Genomic DNA, 19,756 nt, shown 5'->3' on the forward strand with positions numbered 1-19,756 from the left:
CATTAACCACAATACACAACAAAGGAGAACCCAAACTGTTGAGCAACTGAAGTTGATTATGAAGCAAGAATGGGAAGGACCTTCAAATTCAAAATTACCTTGTATTAACAAAAACAATAAAGTCGATCAGTTGGAATAGTAAATATGTTGTTTTTTCTAATGTATTCTGTACTGTCTTTGTACAGGTGTGTGTTGTCCTCCTGGATACACATTCTTCTTGTATATTTTCTAATCTAAATATATCAGAAATTTTGTCATTGTAGTCTGTACTCTGTGACTTTGTTGGTCTGTTTTGTACACTGGACATCTGTTACATGTCTGTCCGTCCTGGGGAGGTTCCCTTGATCATATTGAGGGTCTAAGGACAGAGAGTGTCACAAACTACTGATTTTAAAGCCTCCTAAGGCATTGTGATTTGTACTTTTGGGCTATATCTGAACTACACTGGACATTTTCACCTGTCATTGCAGGAAAAGCACAAGTGCAGCCTATAACATTAAAGACTACCAGAGAGCTGGAGCTGAAGCACCTAAATGTAATGCAGTTCTAATTAATATTATCACTTGCACCGGTGTGTTTCTGCTGTGACATGTCAACAACACTTCCTGGTCCAGAGGTGCGTAATGAGAACATTTACCCTTCAGCTCAGAGCAGTAACTAATAAGCATTACTGAACATTAACACTCCCTCTGTAGATACAGGGGGCTCATTCTGAGGTCAAACAACAAACAAACAAATGCAACCATTCTTGGTTACAGATGACTATACACTAATTAAAACACAATTATGGATATCATATTGCACTTGTGCCAATTTAACCCAATACATTGAATAGAAAAGGTGCAGGATCAGGTTGTAGGAGATTATACTGGTTTTCATGATGGAGACGTGAGATATTCAGGTTAAGCATTCAAATTAATCCAATCTAAAGTGGTTTCCCATGAGTAGAAAATCCAGCATGGCTTTAGAAAATGTAAATTACTTGCCATCATGTTCAGTTATTAGCCTCTCAAGAATTTAGCTACAGACACTGAAATATATATATCTCATTTTTAATAAGTTTTGTTTTTTTAGGATACAAATCTGGTGGGTATTTTTCTTTTTAATAATCAACTTAAGCCCTGTTTATTTTAAGCTAATTAAAGGTGCAAAGTGATAGCTATGACCCGAATTTTAAGTTTAAACATTCAAAAAACAAACTAACATTATTTGCAGAGTGTGAAGAAACAACAGTGTTGACGTAATGTGAAAGACGTATGGGTACTGTGTTGAAGAGATGTCAGCTGAGGTGAACTAGATGCAAACCAGCTCGTCCCATAATACCACTCTCTGTCTCAAGTCAGCTTCGGCTCACTAGCTGCACTGCTAACTGAGATAACTAGCTAATGGCCGCTAGTGACCAGCAGTTAGCAGTTTTCTCTGGGTTAGAGGTTTTACCCTTTCTGTATGGATTACCCTGGACCGGCGGCCTTCTTACATATTGCACCTTTGATTAATTTTTTTAATAATCTTATTATTAATTGACTTTGTGTGATTTCTTGAAGTTACCGTGACACCGTTTAACTGTGGTACTTTAGAAGTATTTATTTTTTTACATTTTTAGAGTTGTTTTTATTGTTACTGAGTTTCAGAGATGTTAAAATAAACAACAAAGAAAAAGACAACAGTTGTGTACTTTAATAGTTGACCCTGATGAGCTGAGGTTGCTCAGGCTACCTGCACAGACCAACACAATATGAACTTGTAGGTAACGTGGTTCAGGAGGCAGGGGCCCGGTGCTGCCCCCTGGCGGTGTGTGGAGGACGTGTAGCGGCTGTTACACCACTTCTCGTCGGATACGGGATCCATATGCTCAAAAGCACGGCTCACCAAAGCAATGGCAACTTCAACAAACGTGCTGCTGAGAGTCTAAAACACACCAGCAACTGAACGCGTTTTAACAGAACCTTCAAGATCGCCCACCTTCCCCGGGAGTGGTAAGCTTGTCAACTCTGGTGAAAGGAGCGATGGACCCGAGAGACACAGCCCCGGATTCGTGGGAGCTGGAGGAGGATGCCGAGGCCCCGGCTGCCGCGGCGGGGCTCCCGTCCGCCTTCGCAGCCCTGAACGTCAACGCCAAGCCGTTTGTCCCCAACGTTAACGCTCCGGTGTTTGTGCCGAGCTTCCTTCAAGCCAGCGCCGTGGAAATACCGGCTTCAGACGGTAGGTGAATGCCAGACAGCTGGGCTGGAAGTTAGCTTAACTTGCTAGCTCGCTTGCTAACCCAGCTAAGTTAGCCTTCCTGACTGCAACTCGCTGCGCTCAGTGCAGTTATCGCATTTCCACTAACTAATCAACAAGTCGGCCCGAGTGTCAGTCATGTGCTGTAATAGTGTCATAGTTCATTTATAACGCGGTGACAACCGCGACAAGGCGTAAAACGTGACCAGCCCCGTCTAATAAATATGTATGAAAGTTTGACATGCCGTGTTTTCTCTGCTTTAAGGTGCCCCTGATCCAGTGGCCAGCATGGAGGTGACAGAAGCAGTCGGTATGCACCCACAGAGCACTGCAGGCACTACATGTTCAGGTTATTAGATTACTAATCTGGTTGTCAGGCAGGTTTTTTACCACATGACAGGTGTGGTTACAGGCTCAGGTGTGCACAGCCGGATTCAGTATCTCAGCCCAAACCAAACCTCGTCCAGGCCACCAAAGCGTGGATGTTCACTGCTCGTAGGTTCACTTACTGAGCCATATTTGGATTGCTGGCATCGGTTAACCCTTGTGCATGGGCCTACGTATAATATGATGCAACCTCGCTTGTCCATGCCTGAAATAGACGGCCCACTGGCTCGCACTGTGATATGTGTCAGGGGATGGATGTCCAAGGCCCTGTGTTGGAGCAATTTGAATGTATCTGATTACTCCAGAAAGAATGCAGCCACTTTGTGCTGACTGGTCCGAGTCGAACCCATTCACATTTTTTGGGCTTCAACCTGGATGCTGCATGCCTCTCCTCAAATTACAGAGAGCTGCTGGTGGTTTTTGTTTTTAATGGAGTGGCCGAGCACTGCAGCTGTGGGCGGCTAAGTGACAAAGGGAGGCAAAACTATGGACTACATACTCATGGAGACGTTTCCTCCAAAACTTGGCTCTTGAAATGGCTCTGAAGATCACTGAAAGACAAATTATAATTACCACATTATGATACTGTTGACAAAGTCAAGCCACAAAATGGCACTCGCAAGCAGCATCATCTCACGGGCTGATTATAAACGCCCATGGTTGAGAGGAGAGCGGGCATTGTCCATGACTACTCGGCTGCATAATTTCATAGTTACAGAAATGGGAGGCTTTTTTTGTGTGTTGCCATTGGAAGATGCCTCTTCTGCAGGGCTTGGCAGATTTCATAGTACGCTTATGTTCGGACAGTTTTTATTTTTCGTTAGAGTTTGACTTGCGTTTGTTTGCCTGGCAGAGCGTCGCTTTACTAACAAGTAAACTGGACTAATGAACAGTGGACCGCAGACCACCCACAGTGAGGCCTCGCAGCGCTTTTTTTAGGTGACCTGTGAAGGCAAATGAGTTTCACGAGCATGTGCCGTCCCCAAGGTCTTCATGCGACAGGGACGCTCAGAAGTCAGTCTTAATGACATCATAGTGGATAGTGCATGTCATGAATGTTTTTTGTATTCATTTGAATGGCCAGGATGATTTAAAGCACGCAGTTATTAACAATTTACATCATTTTGGGGTTGTTTTGCACTACAGCAGATGGCTAACTTGAACACCGAGTTGATGAGGAGGGAGGCAAACTCCCCAGACTCCCATATAAAACTGCTCAATTTCCAGCGCTATAAAGATTAAGATGAACTTGATCACTTCTTGTAGAATTAGCATATGTTAATTTATTTCTTCATTTGTGTAAAAACGAATGTGTTTGTATCGCGTGTAGAGCTTTGTAGTGAGATCCAGTCACACATCACGCTTTTTTCCCCATCAGTTGATGTTTTTTGTTGCCTTGTTTGCCTTGTTTACACCGACTTCCAGTGTTGATTCTATATATAACACATATTACATAAAGTATGTAGATTAAAGACACAGCTCCAGTAGTAGTTGGGCCACCTGGAAATTAGATACCACTGTTATCTGCTGCAGCTTATACTTTATCTCTGTACTAGAAAATATCCATGCGAGATGACAATTAGAAATTGACCATTGAAAGATTGGATCATTGAAGTTACAGTTGGTTTTTACAGCCAATTCCCTTGAATCAAGACTATATTACTGTAGAGTATAATGACATAACTGCTTCTGTATGATAAACAATATTTACCGATAATAACACACAAAAGAAACATGTCTGTAATAGAGCCTGTGAATGATAATGGTGTAGGAGATCCAAATGAATGAGAGGACTTCATTCAGTGCAGTTCTATCTGTGAAGTGTGAATTGTTTTGGTACTTGTTTGAAAGTCTGCAAGAGGAGATCCCTGTGCAAATGTTTGTGCAAATGTGGTAAAAAATTATTTTAAGTTTGGACCAAAAACTGGCAGAAACGTAGCAGCTTGAACTGAGTCCAGCTTCAGATTCAATCAGGATCCACTCGTGGTCAGTCCTCAGGTTTTCGTCCAAGCCAAACAGCCTGTCGTATGATTATTAAATAGTTCCTCCTCCCTCCAAAAACTGTGTCTGTAGCATCGAGACACTACAGAGAAATAACAGGTGGAGTCTTTGGTTCCAGCTCCAGTGGAGAATGGAAGCACAGAGGCAGACATGAACACAGAGGAGGAGACGTGGGAGCAGAAGGAGGAGCCGGGGGGAGGTGGAGGAGGCGGAGGACAGGAGGACATGGGTCCGGGAGAAGCCTGCGAGGAGGGCGCCGCGAGGAAAGAGGACGAGGAGATGATGATGGAGGAGGAAGAGGAGGAGATGCCCATGCCCAAAGTGGCTCCGGCGCTGCCCGATGCGCCCAAGAAAGAGCACGTGAACGTGGTCTTCATCGGTCACGTGGGTGCGTGTCCTTTTTGTACGTGTTTGTTATTCTATCTCAGTTTATAGGAAGTTTTACTCTTAATGTTTTTGCCTGCTGTGTCTTGTCAGATGCTGGTAAATCAACTATCGGAGGACAGATCATGTGAGTAATTCTTTTTTCACATTCTGCGTTGGCTGGTCACTATGCTGCAGGGCTGCACAATAGACAAAGGAAGTGAAATATGAAGTACTTCCATTTCTCGTTTCTCATATCTCGATGCACCTCACAATACAATCCGTTTTCGACTGAGATGGTTACAGTGCACTCCTTGAACGATCATCTGTTCGTCCGAGTGCATCGTGATGCTTCAGGATTTGGATGATTTAGTTTTTTCTCACCGCACGACAACTTGCTAGACTAGCATATTAGTAATGAATCCCAAATAAAATAAACAGATGAATTTGCTGCTATTATCTCCATGCTCAGCCAGCTTCACCAATACTCATAAGAAGCCCAGATTAGAATGCAAACAAGGCACGCATGTTTATGTCACTCGTGTTTCACCATCCGTAGGGAACGTACAGCCCGCTCTTATAAAACGGTTTGCAGGCTGTAATTGTAATGTTGAGAGGTTTTAAATTTCCGCACTTATCCGTGTCAAGACTTAAACTTTTAAGAGAGAATCGCATTGCATCTTGGCCCTACCTCTGTGTTCCATCCCAGAAAATGAATTACCAAGATGATCAGTGTGTACGGCTGTCAGAAAAACATGTACATGCACTGTGTTTTCACCTTTTCTAAATATGTATGACACATTTTCCATTAGTTTTTGTCAAGTTGCCTTTTCCCTGTGTTCTCCTTGCAAGGTACCTAACTGGAATGGTGGAAAAGCGAACCCTGGAGAAATATGAAAGAGAAGCGAAAGAAAAGAACAGGGAGACATGGTGAGAATGTTTGTGTTGTACCTGAGATGATGTCTTGTTTTACGGCAAATATTTAGTCCTCCGGCGCCTTCTCCTAGCTTCTCTTTTTTCCCCCTTTATTTTCTTGTGTCTAAAAATAGCATGCCAGTAATTTGCATGTTAGCAGCTAATCACCAAATCAAATATGACAAAGCTTTTGATTAGAGACTCGTTTGACGCACATGTTCAGCTATTTTTTTCTTCTTCTCTTTAATTTTTTGGCTTTTGTAAGGCTATTTATCGATAGTACAGCTGAAGAGTAGACAGGAAAGAGGACGATAGAGAGACGGGGAGTGACACGCAGCAAAGGGCCCCTGGCAGGGATTCAAACCCGGGGCCGCTGCAGTGAGGACAAAGCCTCTGCACATGGCATGCCTGCTCTACCAACTGAGCTAAACGGCACCGCATGTTCAGCAATTTTAAGTGATGACAGAACAGTTGTGTGAAGGCTAAATTGATAGATAAAAATGCTTGTTGCAGGTACTTGTCGTGGGCTCTGGACACAAACCAGGAGGAGAGGGACAAGGGGAAGACAGTGGAGGTTGGGAGAGCTTACTTTGAAACCGAGAAAAAACATTTCACCATCCTGGATGCGCCCGGACACAAGAGCTTCGTCCCCAATATGATTGGTGGAGCGTCACAAGCCGACCTTGCAGTCCTGGTGAGATAGACATGGACACACAGTCAACACTAACGCTAACAAGCCCTAAACCTCAGAAACACAGAGATGAAATCCTGTATATTTCTTATAAATTAGTTAACAAATGTAATAAAAGAAGACAGCTATTTTAAGCTAGTTGTTTGTTGCTCACTTGATTGGTTTGTATCAGGTTATTTCAGCGAGGAAGGGGGAGTTTGAGACCGGCTTTGAGAAGGGCGGGCAGACTCGGGAGCACGCCATGCTGGCTAAAACAGCAGGAGTCAAACATCTCATCGTCCTGGTCAACAAGATGGATGACCCCACTGTCAACTGGAGCCTCGAGAGGTGAGCAGGGAGATGACGTGTTTATGTTGGCTTTAATGCTGTGACATCAATATGTCTTCCCTTTTTTCTTGTGTTAGATAGTCATTAAGGGAGACGTGGCAGATCGGTGCCAGACATTGTCTATCAGTGACTATATCAATGTTGTCGGCCATCAGATGTTCACAACACACGTGACAGTTCATGATGTTGTACCTGTCATTAGGGGTATGCCAAAATATCGATACTACGATATATCGCGATATTTCGTCTTGAGGTACCAAATATCGATATTAAAAAATGTATTAAAAAAAAAAATACAACCTTTTTTTTTTTTTTTTTGGGCCCACCACCACCACCCCTCTTCGGAGGACAGCTTTATCTTTATTCAAACAGGTATACAACCAAATAAAATGTAAAAAATGGTTTAAGTAGCTCTGAAACCCACACATATAGATATTTAATGATAGTTGTAGTCAGTGTGTGTGTTAAGAAGAGACACTGTGCAATATACTCTTTGTTTACTTGGCTGTCATTCATGTGAAATTGATTGATAATGTTTTGTCATTCCTGTGAAATGGATTCAGTGCAGTCAATAAATTCTGAATTTCTTCAGTGACACAGATATCGTGATGTATCGTGGATGAAATTTTTTGCAATATATCGATTATCGCAGAATCGCTGTATCGTGATATTATCATTATCGTGGGCAAAATATCGTGATAGTATCGTATCGCGAGGTACCTGGTGATACCCAGCCCTACCTGTCATGTGCACGCAAATCATCTTTTCATCACTTTCCTGCAGGTATGAAGAGTGTAAGGAGAAGCTGGTGCCCTTCCTGAAGAAGGTGGGCTTCAACCCCAAGAAGGACATCCACTTTATGCCTTGCTCTGGACTCACAGGTGCCAACCTCAAGGACCCCGTATCTGAGTGCCTCTGGTACACGTAAGTGGACTCTGTGAATGGGTTTCTATGATCAGACAGTAGGAGGTATTGACCGGCTGTCCACAGTTAGATGCTGTAACTGGATGTGCAGTCACCTCTCTTATTCACCACTGGTTAAACACAGCTACAAACACACAACTTAGCTTAAGGGGTCATTGAAAATTCCCACATCCCTGTATGAATAGATTTTTCACTCAAGGTTGACTGGCACAGGTTTACTTATATTTCCCAGACTTGATGGGAGAGCTCAGCTGTGCCTTTTTTGTGCCCATTAGTGACACTGAACACAATGTAATTTCACAGTAGTGACCCCCTGGCACTTACCTTTTCGTAATGGAACTTTTTGTTTTTCCTGAAAGGTTAAAGCTTTATACTATAGAAAGAAGTGCTTATTCTTTGTGTCAGATAAGTCCACTGAAAAGTACCACATGCCTTATTTCTCCATCTCTATCTGACACAGGCCTTCTGGTCTGACCTTGCCTTGAGTATAGAAAGACTAGCACATTTTAAATCTAAATATTCATGAAAGACATTTTGGTGACCAAGGAGTGGGAGGTAAGGCTTGGCGACATTTATTAATGACAAATCATACACATGTCCTAACAGCAAGCAAGCGAGCGTCTATCACATCGCACTTGACACTGAATCTGTTAGATGTGCATTTGCGTTAGGCTACGTTTGTACTTTTTAAACAGTAAACTGCCAGCTCCCTGTCAGCCTCCCTTTAAGTTTTTGTAGTAGAACGAGACAGTGTTGTATAGATAACTTTTCATTTAAACTGTGTCAACCCTTCCTCGTCCACGCACACCACTTTCAACATGGGGAGCTGGAATGAATAGCAACAGGACAGCTAAGCAGGCATCTAAATGTTCAGGTGAAAACAGTGTGCTTTGCTCACAGACAGTTAGAAAACAGTGAAGTAAGCGAATAGAAACTTGGGTTCATAAATTAGATTAACTTTTTTTGTAGACTCTGAAAACTTCACTGGTGAGCACAGCTTAGAAGTGGTGCAGAAAAGGATAGAGCAGATTTGCTCACTCCACTTCCCTTTCTGGTATTTTTATTTTTATTTGCCAGGCTTTGTTTCGGTTGATTTATTAGTTTGTTTTGAGTGTGGATTTTTTGTTGGAGTTTGATCAGAAGTTCAAAAAAATGGCTGTCTCGTCCATGGCAGGCAGGTGGAATTTTTATAACCATGATGATGGACAGTTTTCCTTTTTGTTCTCCACCAGGGGTTTGCCATTTATTTCCCATCTGGACAGCTTGCCAAACTTCACCAGATCCAGCGATGGACCAGTCAGACTACCGATCGTAGACAAGTACAAGGTGAGCAGCTGGAAGCCATTAATCCTCTTTCCAAAGAGAAAAACAGAAATTTATGGCAGCCTGTCTTCCTAACGGCACCATCCTCAGTGGATGAGTGGGCGTCAGAATTTCTTTTGGTTTTTATTCACATGGCCATTTTTTTTTTTTTTTTTTTTTTCCAGTTTGTCATTCTCCTTCCTCTCATGTGATTATTCTAGAGCACAGCAGCGTCCTTACACACACACTGCAGCCTCTGAATAGTCATTCCTCCTCAGGATAATTCAGCTTCTTGGCACTAGCCTCAGTTTAGATGTTGGAGGCAGTTCAGCGCATAAGTGTTGGTGGAATCGAGTTATTTTGGAGCTCTCTCTCTGTTGTCTCTACATTAATCACTGGCTCTTGTCTTTCTTCACGTGTCATCATTTCTCTTTATCCTCTTGTCTTTAAGTTGTTAAAATACTCCTCTCTGGCTGTGATCACATAAGAGCCTTATGTAGTGGTTATATGATTAAGTGGACCCGACTGGTCTTCTCCTGATGTAAGGGGATTATGGTTCAGTGAACGGGGTGCTGCATACCAATGACCCAGGAAGGCCTTCCATACAGCAGGATCACTGCAGAGACACACGACTGTAGATTAAACAATTGTTATTTTGTTTAGATTTTTGGTAAATAACACTTTTTCACTACCTTTGATGACAGTTACACATTTAGATTTATAACCTTCATATAAAGTGTGCATCACTTTTATATGAGGCTACTGTTAGCTCAGCTCAGACTGGAAAAAGACTGGAAACAGAGACGTGTGTTGATGAGTGAACTTTAGAGGTGCTGGTTTGCTGTTTTTTCTTACATTTGGATAGAAACAGGATAGTTGTTTTCCCCGTTCTGTTCTTTATGCTCAGCTAACTGCTGATTGTAGCCTCATACTCACCGTTCACACTGAAGCCCTACTCGCACAGGACTTGTATAACCTTGCGACCGCTAGTTACTTGGCAGAGGACGTCTGCGATCTTAATCTGTCAATTGTTAATGTAAAAATTCCACCACAAATTACAGACCCTATTTCACCCAACACAGAGGTCATGTGATAACATTAGCCCCGTGAGGATCGACATCTGTATGATCTTTGACTTGTATTGCTGTCAGAGAACTGAAGAATATATATATATTTCATAGTGGCTCATATACTCACGTAGAACAGCAGGCAACAGCTGTGACTATATCGATGTTTAAAATGAGTGACCGGAAAGGTTAGGAACAATGAAAGGCTGTCATGTTCAAGTGCAGCCACAAAACATCTGTTACCTGATCTAAATGAGCTGCTACTGTGTATTTATTCTGTAACACATGCAGAAAGTGAGCAAGACAACTCTACACTATATTAAAAAATATGGCTATTTAAGAACAGATGCTCCGCTCCTGAAAGTTGATGTTATGCAGAGCCTCGACATCATATCCAGGGAATAATGTCAGTAAATTCTTGTAGAATACAGACTTCATTGATCCCATGTGGATGCGCCTCGTGACACTTTGATTTAGAGGGGTAATATCTAAATCCAATGAGGTCCCCTGGTAATACCAGTCCTGTGCAAACAGAGCTTGAGTGTGGCATTAATCTTCTCATCCAAGTCTTGTCAAGGAAGCGAATAGAATGATGGACTGGTCCACTGAAGTGTGCAAGGGAAAGCTTATACTTGTAAGGAATTATCTTCTAAATGTCCATGCAGACCATACATCTTGAAGAGTTAAATGGAGCACAGATGATTTTAGAAGACACAAGTAGTTAAAATTAGGCAGTAGTTGTTCTAGTGATGTAGGTTGTTGGAATATCATTAGCATGATGATAGCCTGCTATTATCTGTCTGCTGTAAAGTAAAAACTATGTATTTCCAAAATTTCAACTTTTCACGAGCAGTTTCAGCCTCACCAGGATTGATTCCTTATGCATCACAATGTGTTTTAAATTATGTCTCCAAATTTGGAGATGCATGGCTTTCAGTGGACAGTGACAATTTATTCTATTTTTAAGATGCAATCGGTTTCCACTGTGGTGTTATGATATGCGTGATAATGTTTCACTCTCATAGAACAGCATGCATATTCATCTTTCACCCTGTTTTGTGACACAATTCACAAAACATTTGAATTCAATGATTCTTGTCCTCATTTCAGCTGTTGTAACTTTGTGATTATTTTTTTATTAGCCAATTTATCATTTACTCCATAAAAGTAATGGCTAATAATGCGTTAAAGTTTTACTGCTAATAGTAAAATGCTGAACCTTTTGGTGTGTGTGTGTGTGTGTGTGTGTGTGTGTGTGTGTGTGTGCGTGTGCTCGCAGGACATGGGCACAGTTATCCTCGGAAAGCTGGAGTCTGGATGCATCAGCAAAGCCCAGCAGCTGGTCATGATGCCAAACAGGGTGAGATCTCCTCTGTGTGACTTTGCGCCTTCTCTCAAGGGAGAAATAAACCTTGTCCTTGAAATAACTTCAAGGCCTCATTCCTTTTATTAAATGTGCTGCAGCCTAGATGGAATGAAGATCCTGTAATCAAAATGACTTAATTTCGGTTCTGACACCTGCCATGTATACTGTTTCAGTACGGCAATAATGTCTTTTTTTAAAAGCATTTAATTAAAGTATGTACAAATTGGTGTGTGTTCCAGCACACGGTGGAGGTGCTGAGCCTGCTTAGCGACGATGTGGAGACAGATGATGCAAGTCCCGGAGAGAATCTGAAGCTGAGGCTGAAGGGTATCGAGGAGGAAGAAATCCTCCCTGGTTTTATCCTCTGTAGCCCTGACAATCTCTGCCACTCCGGACGCACCTTTGACGCACAGGTAATAACAAGATACAAAGTCACTGTGTGTCAGAAATGATGTGATTAGTGTATTGGTTCATTAGGTGTCAACTGCTGAATTAATTAATTTTTTTTAGAAAATAAATCACCATTCCAGCTTCCTAAAGTTGAATATTTTCAGGTGTATTTGCCGTAAACTGAGTAGCAGTACGTTGTGGACAAAACAAGACACTTGAGGGTGGTCATCGTAGGCATTGGGAGTCAGTGACGACAGATTTCCCCATTTTCTGACATTCTAGCAACTTGTCGATTAATAGAGAAAAATTATCAACAGATTACATGACAGTAAGAATTATCGTTCTTTAGGAGTCAATAATTCTGGTAGGAATTTAAATCAAGTCAGGTTCAGGCTGCTACAGGCTTGACCAGCTCTCATTTATTACATGTTAAGCCACACTCTTCTGTATTCAATCTACAGAATAATCAGTCAATTAACATATGAGTTCTTATATCCTGCTCTGTTTCAGTAAGATATGTATAAATAGTATTATACATTTTCTAAATCCTCCTAAAAAATCCCTCTCTTCTTATATTTCAGATCGTCATCATTGAGCACAAATCAATCATTTGTCCAGGTTACAATGCAGTCCTCCACATCCACACCTGCATTGAAGAGGTGCAAATCACAGTAAGTTACTGCTCAGCTTTCCAAGTTGTTTTTTAAATTTTTTTATTTACTATATCTGATCAGATCAGTTTTCCAGTTGCCACCCGGCCTCAGTTGTTCAACTCTTTACATCCCGACTGTAGGCCTTAATCTGTCTGGTGGATAAGAAGACGGGGGAGAAGAGCAAAACCCGACCACGCTTTGTGAAGCAGGACCAGGTGTGTATCGCCAGGCTTCGGGCAGCAGGAGTCATCTGCTTAGAGACCTTCAAAGACTTCCCTCAGATGGGACGATTCACACTGAGAGATGAAGGTAAGGACACTGTGTTTTCGCAAGGGAGTTTGAGTAGGTTTAGCTAACAGATTTTATACACAGATGACAGCAGAGTTAATATATTGGGATTGCATTTGATTTTATGAATGCCTGGCTTATTTTCTTGTCTATTTTTGACTTTGTGCACTCCTCTCGCAGGCAAAACTATCGCCATCGGCAAAGTGCTGAAACTGGTGCCAGAAAAGGACTAAATGCAACAGTGGCAGCATGCATGGAGTTCTTCCACTTGTTACCAGAGGAGAAACGCTGCTAGAGCCGACCCCAACAGCTGCTCTCTCTTTAAACACAACTATGCTGAAGAGGAGAACAACGACAACAAGGAGCGGAGAAAGAGAATAAAATGAAATGCGACAAATGCAAACAAGACTGAATCAGTTTTAATGATGAACAATATGAAATGAGAGACCAAGTCCAGTGTGTCAGCTTTCTCATATTGAGAGCTCAGCTATGCCACTAATGTAGCTACATCTGCCCCCTTCTGTACTCCCCTGGTTAACCGAGCCGCAGGCTGGCCACACCATTTGTTTTTAGAATGGAGATGGATGCAGTGTTACTTAGATTGGGGAAGAAAAACTAAAACCCCGGAAAGATTTCATATCCTGATAAAGACCAGAGTAAGGCCGTAATTATAATCTGCAAAGTACATCTCCCTTTTAAAGAGTGGGATTAAGCATCTGACGGACGTCTTATTTGGTTTTAAGGATTGCTGTACCAAAATTTTTAGTTTGGTCTCTCTCCACATGATGGTTTAATTGGATAGCGCTCACATACTACTCTGATGAACCATGGATAAACACACTCACAGACAGACACACAAACAGCTGTTACATAATCTAAACTGAAATAAATGATCAAGCTGCAACATAAAGTCCTGTTTGTTTTTATTTAATTTTTATTTATAAGTATTCCCCTTTGGCACTCAAGTACTGATCTTAAGTATAAATAAATAAATATATATATATATATATATATATATATATATATATATATATATATATATATATATATATATATATATATATATATATATAAACTACATTTATTTGATAAGTTTGTAAGTAGTTACTTAGCAGATTGCTTCAGAGCCAAATGATCTCATTAAAAAAAAAAAAAAATTCCATTACCTTATTTATATGCAAAAAACACTGATTCTGAATCAAAAAAATAAAAAAAAATGCTGAATAATCATCTGATTAATCAGTTAACCCATAGTATGAAATATGTACATACATACACGTATACATAAACACATATGTGTAATTTTCTTCTACTTATACTTTGGATACACAAGTACATTGATTTCCAGGAAATTACTTTTGATACGTAAGTATATTTGATATCAAAACTTTTAGGAGTATTATTTTAACATGATTTATTTTACTTATGTATTTTTACCCTTCTGGGATACCCTACATGTGTTGCAATTACTTTGTAATTTTACAAATTTCTTAATTCTTTCATAATAAAAACTCACATCTGCATCTGTCATGTTGGTGTCCTGAAGGCAACCTTCCTCCTGTGAGTGTTCAGGGAAGTCGTACAAATAAAGTTTCTTTGGTTTTTTCTGTGACGTAGTGTGTACCATTTGCGCATGCGTAGCTAAGAGCCACACGTGAAGCAGACAGCATGGCTGAGGAAAAGGGAGTCGTGTTAGACCGGGCACAGGTAAAAATGTCATTTTACTGTAATACAGCTAAAGTCTATAAAAATGGCATGTCGGTGACGTCAAGTTGTAGTTGACTGTAACAAATGATGTTGTTTCAAATGGACAGCAGGTGTAGGAGAACTAACATTAGCTAGCTTTTTTAGCAACGGAGCTAATTCACAGTGGCACTATAACAATTCTGAATCTCTACAACAAGTGTTGGAAAACTGGAGCTTGTCGGCGGTTTTTATCGTCTTTTAAAACTTTTGAGTTCATGTCTGCCAGGTGAAGAAGGCCGTCCAAGCCTTGCAAGCCTTCCTGAAAACCAAGTCGACCAGTGAGTCTCTGTTCCTGGACGACACTCAGCAGATCAGCTTGCTCTTCACCCTCTGGAAGATCCCCAAAGTGGCACAGACCATCCGCATGTGAGTCCTCCACACAGGAACAGGAAGCTGCTTTTATGCTTGACCTGTAGTTCTTCTGTAGCAGTTATGTCTCACCTGAACACATTTCTAATGATGTTGATTCCGTCCTCAGTCCCTTGCCCCATGGCCAGCGGTCTGACACAGACGAGGTTTGCCTGTTCACCAGAGATGAGCCCAAAATGACCTCAGAGCAGACCCAGAGGTTTTATAAGAAGCTGCTGGAGGAGAGGGGAGTGAAAAACATCAGTGAGGTATTTACCAGTCAGAATCCTGACGACAAACACGTTGCTCAGCATGGATAAATTATAAAAAACAGTGTTCACATTCATGGCAGCAAAGTTGGTTAACTGTCCATAGTTCCTCAGAAATCTTACAAACCACTAGTGATGTACCGTCCTCCTATTGACGGCAGCCATAGTCATGATGTTTTCTTGTGTCCGGAGCAGATCATCCCATACAATGTCCTGAAGACGGAGTACAAACCATTCGAAGCCAAGCGCCGTCTGCTGGGAAACTTCGACATGTTCCTGTCTGACGACCGCGTCCGCCGCCTGCTGCCCTCCCACCTTGGAAAACATTTCTACGAGAGGAAGAAGTAAGACTTTTCTTTTAATTCCATCACAGTTATGCCTCTGATTCCTTACTATCTTTAGTAACATTACACAGCAAACAGGTGATTTGGTGTCGTTGATCCGTGGGAGCTCCGTAAGCACTGTTCGTAGAGTCATGTTTTGCTTCCTGTCAGTCAGCTGAAGTGGACTGGGATTAACTTCCAACACAAAGTGGAGGGTTCGACAGTGCAGGCGTGCACTTATTTTGTTTTTGCAGTGCAGCAGTCGGATGTCCAACTTTTCTTTGATGCTTTTATCTGTGTGTTTCATGAATACACTTGCAGTAGTATTCCTGTTCTGTTATTATGACACTGCTAAACATTTGAATGTTATAACAATTAGGGCTTTAATGAGGCGGCAAGGAGCAGTAATACTGCAGATTAACCAGTCATGTTGTATTCATGTGTCAGTGCGAAACTCTTCAGTCTTTTAAACATCAGCTGTTGTAGTGTTTACTGTATGAGAACAAGCAAGATGTACTAATAAAGTTACAGTGCTTGATTGCTGTTATGAAATTAAAAACATAACAGAAGGCAAGTTCCCCCTTTATAATACCATGGATCTTACAAAAAACAAACTAATGTTAATTGCTGCTACTTAAACACGTTTGTTACCAATATCTGAGTTTCTGTCAACAAATCTGCATATTTATCTATTTAAATTGGGTTTGTTTAGTGTTTCTCTTTGTTTGGTGGTTGTTTAGCTGCATTAGATGCATTCTTAACTGATTTCTGTCCTCACAGAGAGCCGCTGTCTGTGAACCTGCAGAGCAAACATCTGGCCCGAGACATCGAGAGAGTCATCCAGGGCACCAGCGTGAAGGTTAACAACAAAGGCTGCTGCTGGTGAGATTTACGCGACTGCTCTTTGCGCTCCTGATAAAATCTGCTTTAAGTCAGTGCTGCGTGAGACTAACCTTTTTGAGCTTTAGGAAAAACATTCTGTCCTTGTGCTAAAATGGTTAGCACCTCTCAGCAACCCTATCGATTCTGTTGGTGTTTGATACGGGCAGTAGTGGTGCAATAAAGATTCAATGCAAGTCCAGACGGACCTCCTCCTCCTGTGGAGTCTGTCTCTACAACTTTGATACACAACGTCTACTGTCATACTCACATGAAAAACAAACACACCTACATTTATATTACTTGCATGGATGCTGTTTAAAGTGTTGCCTTTATCTGACATGATTACTGTAGCATGGCTCGTGTTGCCCACTCCGGCATGACTGCAGACGAGGTGACAGAAAACATCGAGGCTGCTGTCCAGACAGTGGTGGCCAAACTACGCATGGTGAGTGTTGATGCTCAGAGAGGTTATCCTGTGCCTTTAACTGACAGAGAAAAGCAAGTTGTTACATTTAAGTGGCTGCTAATTTTACCTCTTCACATTTGTGAATTAATGTTGACAGAAAGGACCAGTGATGAAGATCATCCACATAAAGAGTCAAACGTCAGTGGCTCTGCCCATCTACAGCTCAGACCTGAGCCACCTCGATGTGCAGGGGGTGGCAGAGAAAAATGCTCAGACTCCCAAGAAAGAGGTGGGAACTAGTTTCTTACTCAAGTGTCTCTCTTGTGTCTGAGTCAGTCATGTGTGTGAAATAACCAGCTCGTGTGGTTTCAGGGAAAGGCAAAGAAGATGAAGACGGAGGACGTAAAGCAAACGGAGAAAAAGGTGGAGGAGGATGAAGAAGTCCCACAGCTTGTTCCTATAACAACACCAAGCAAGAAGCCTAAACTGGAGGTCAGTCCTACTCACTACTCTAGATTTAAACACTGAAATTAATTAAAATATTGTCATTTTTGAGGGAATCGGGTGGTGCTGTGTCTTAAATGAACCGTGGACCTTTTATTGTCTCTTTGCTGTAGAAGCCATCCAAAAAGAAGCAACTGGAGAAAGCACCCAAACCCGCTGCAGGGAAGAAGGGGAAAAAATCACCAAGCAAACTGAACAAGAAAACCAGCAAGAGTGACTCCAAAGTAAAAAGAAAAGTGCCTAAAGTGAAATGATTCTCAGCAGAGCGTCTTTGCACAATACCCCGCCCCCCCTCAAACATGGACATTTTACACAGGAGCAGATTGTTCACAAGATGGTTGATCGACAATGTATTCAGTTTGTTTTGTCTTTTTTTTTTCTTGAATATAACAGATTATAAACTTTGTTATTTGAAACAGTATTGAGTTTTGTCTTTGTTCCTTAAATGCTCTGTAACAATAGGCCTTCTTCACAGCAGATATTTCTATTAGCATTAAAAAGCACAGCTGTCGGTGAGACATCACACCAGCACAGCCATGAAATGAATGAGGTGAAATGGGCTTCAGACCTCATTTATTAAAATTGGTTTTCCTTCTATGTCAGAATGCCTGTGAGGGAAAAAAAAACCTACAGTGATGACTTTCCCAGGGATGTAAAGTAAAAAGTGAATGGGAAATGACCAGTCTGCAGGGAATTTAGGTATTAATTTTTATAAAACAAAATTATCACTTAAACCTTTAGCAAGACTTTCTATTCTTTCAAGGTGTCCGTCACTTTAATGTTGCGGCTCATTTTAATGGCTGTATATACTTCTTGGTAGTTTAATCTGGAATAATCAACAGTTATTGTTGGTTTATATTTTGCATCGATAATCTAAATCTGTAGAGTAGTTTAAATATGAGATATGTAATCATTTTTGTGTACAACATTTGAAAATTAACTAGGATCACTAAACAGTTTTGGCCACATCTCAAAGATATCTGAAGTTAGCATGCTAACCAGCTAGCCTCTAGCCACTTTGTACCTCTACTCTCACCTACTCTGGTGATACGCTGCCTCCTATTTGTTTGAAATATGAACTCTACATGTGGCCAGTTCTTTCATATTAAATCTCGAGAGTTATCAAATGTCGTGAAGTAAAAAGCATTATATTTCCCTCTGAAATGTGGTGGACTGGAAGTATAAAGCAGCAGGACACTTAAGTAAAGCATCTCAAATTTGTTCTCCTGTACAGCACCTGAGTAGAAACACTTGGTTACATTTCACCACTGTTGGAGGGTAGTTCTGCTAGTCAGACATCCCTCGGGAAAACCCATTTTGTCAGAATGGATAATGGAGCTCATGCGTATGTCTTTAACATCATTTAGACAAGCAGAGTGAAAGGAGCACTATGTAGTTTTGGGGAAGGCAATTTAATCAGAGAAAGATCTTCACTGACTGATATTTCATGCCTAAACAAGATAATCTCTTCGTTTTCATGTCTGAATAAACAAACAACACAAACTCATACTGTTTTACTTTGTTTATATGTGGCGGACCCTGCCACCTTTCTAGCTTCACAGAGGGTTCTGGGGACCTTATTTTCCTCTGAGAACAGCTTGTTTACTCACCCATGGAAAACAGGAATAATTCTGAGTTTGTATCCTTACCTAATAAATATTATGGATATTAAAATTCTTCTCCAAAACTACATAGTGCCCCTTTAAAGTATCAGTATGACTGAACAGAAATGGACAAACAATCGTGTCATCTTGGGTGTTTGTGACGTACATTTGGTTGACATCCCTTATTTAGATCTGTTAAAACAGTTTTAAATCATAGTTGAAGTTAGAGGTGCATCATTTTAACATCATCATGCGAAAAAAACAGAATGCTGTATGTTTTCAGACAGCGTTTGTGAGCTTTGACACCTGAAGTGCTTTAGCCTTCACAATGTTTGCTTGTGTTGAGTTCAGCCATCAGAGCCGTGCATGTATAGCCGCCAGCTGTATCGGATGACATGCCTATTGTCAGTGACTGTATACTCTGGCTTGTACAGCTGCTGCTCACGAGCAGTAACGCTGCAGGGGCACAAACACACCCTTTATGAGTCCCTCACAACTACTATATGTCCTCGGTAATGAACATGTCAGGCATGCATTGTACACCGAAGCTTGTCTGAGATACTGAGATATTACACTTCAATGGACAGTGTATTTGTTTTGGAGGAGCAAGATGATCCAGCCAATCAGTGGTGATGATATTATTGTCAACAGGTGGGCAGGGTCTGCCTATTCATCCAAGCCCTTCCTCTGCTGTGTGGGTGTGGTGGGCCATCTGGAATTACAGTGTGTTCGCGGTTTTCTGGCCAGGAGGACGAGGGATGCATCAGGCAGACGCTCTCA

The 19,756-nt window shown here is 41.4% G+C and overlaps 2 protein-coding genes and 1 non-coding gene across 5 annotated transcripts; all 3 read left to right on the plus strand.

Moving 5' to 3' along the window:
- Positions 1 to 1,781: 1,781 nt before the first annotated feature.
- On the plus strand, positions 1,782 to 13,804 carry gspt1 (G1 to S phase transition 1). Of its 3 annotated transcripts, none has more exons than XM_030400858.1 (14): positions 1,782 to 2,202; positions 2,486 to 2,569; positions 4,727 to 4,996; positions 5,086 to 5,119; positions 5,824 to 5,901; positions 6,400 to 6,580; positions 6,750 to 6,904; positions 7,688 to 7,828; positions 9,061 to 9,154; positions 11,477 to 11,557; positions 11,803 to 11,976; positions 12,535 to 12,624; positions 12,747 to 12,915; positions 13,075 to 13,804. In XM_030400858.1, exons 1-14 carry the CDS (start codon positions 2,007 to 2,009, stop codon positions 13,125 to 13,127), a joined length of 1,800 nt encoding a protein of 599 aa, XP_030256718.1. In that variant the 5' UTR covers positions 1,782 to 2,006; the 3' UTR covers positions 13,128 to 13,804. The 3 variants fall into 3 exon arrangements, with proteins under 3 accessions (XP_030256718.1, XP_030256720.1, XP_030256721.1); XM_030400860.1 differs by having other exon boundaries at positions 2,486 to 2,530; XM_030400861.1 differs by lacking the exon at positions 2,486 to 2,569.
- A 690-nt stretch (positions 13,805 to 14,494) lies between these two features.
- On the plus strand, positions 14,495 to 17,793 carry rsl1d1 (ribosomal L1 domain containing 1). The gene is made up of 9 exons (XM_030401289.1): positions 14,495 to 14,601; positions 14,867 to 15,006; positions 15,119 to 15,257; positions 15,453 to 15,601; positions 16,361 to 16,462; positions 16,814 to 16,907; positions 17,026 to 17,157; positions 17,241 to 17,360; positions 17,486 to 17,793. Exons 1-9 carry the CDS (start codon positions 14,563 to 14,565, stop codon positions 17,624 to 17,626), a joined length of 1,056 nt encoding a protein of 351 aa, XP_030257149.1. The 5' UTR covers positions 14,495 to 14,562; the 3' UTR covers positions 17,627 to 17,793.
- LOC115571852 (small nucleolar RNA SNORA55) lies at positions 16,582 to 16,711 on the plus strand. The gene has a single exon (XR_003981996.1). It is a non-coding gene; the product is annotated as a small nucleolar RNA SNORA55 (small nucleolar RNA).
- Positions 17,794 to 19,756: the final 1,963 nt, after the last annotated feature.

This window comes from Sparus aurata, chromosome 20 (genome assembly GCF_900880675.1).
Source record: "Sparus aurata chromosome 20, fSpaAur1.1, whole genome shotgun sequence".
Taxonomy (NCBI): domain Eukaryota; kingdom Metazoa; phylum Chordata; class Actinopteri; order Spariformes; family Sparidae; genus Sparus; species Sparus aurata.

Excerpts from the sequence above, each read along its gene's own strand:
- gspt1 (XM_030400858.1), top strand. The coding sequence starts at position 2,007 with ATGGACCCGAGAGACACAGCCCCGGATTCGTGGGAGCTGGAGGAGGAT. Across the intron at positions 6,905-7,687 it reads GTCAACTGGAGCCTCGAGAG|GTATGAAGAGTGTAAGGAGA; the intron begins GTGAGCAGGGAG and ends ACTTTCCTGCAG. Across the intron at positions 7,829-9,060 it reads TCTGAGTGCCTCTGGTACAC|GGGTTTGCCATTTATTTCCC; the intron begins GTAAGTGGACTC and ends GTTCTCCACCAG.
- rsl1d1 (XM_030401289.1), top strand. The coding sequence starts at position 14,563 with ATGGCTGAGGAAAAGGGAGTCGTGTTAGACCGGGCACAG. Across the intron at positions 15,602-16,360 it reads CATTTCTACGAGAGGAAGAA|AGAGCCGCTGTCTGTGAACC; the intron begins GTAAGACTTTTC and ends CTGTCCTCACAG. Across the intron at positions 17,361-17,485 it reads GCAAGAAGCCTAAACTGGAG|AAGCCATCCAAAAAGAAGCA; the intron begins GTCAGTCCTACT and ends TCTTTGCTGTAG.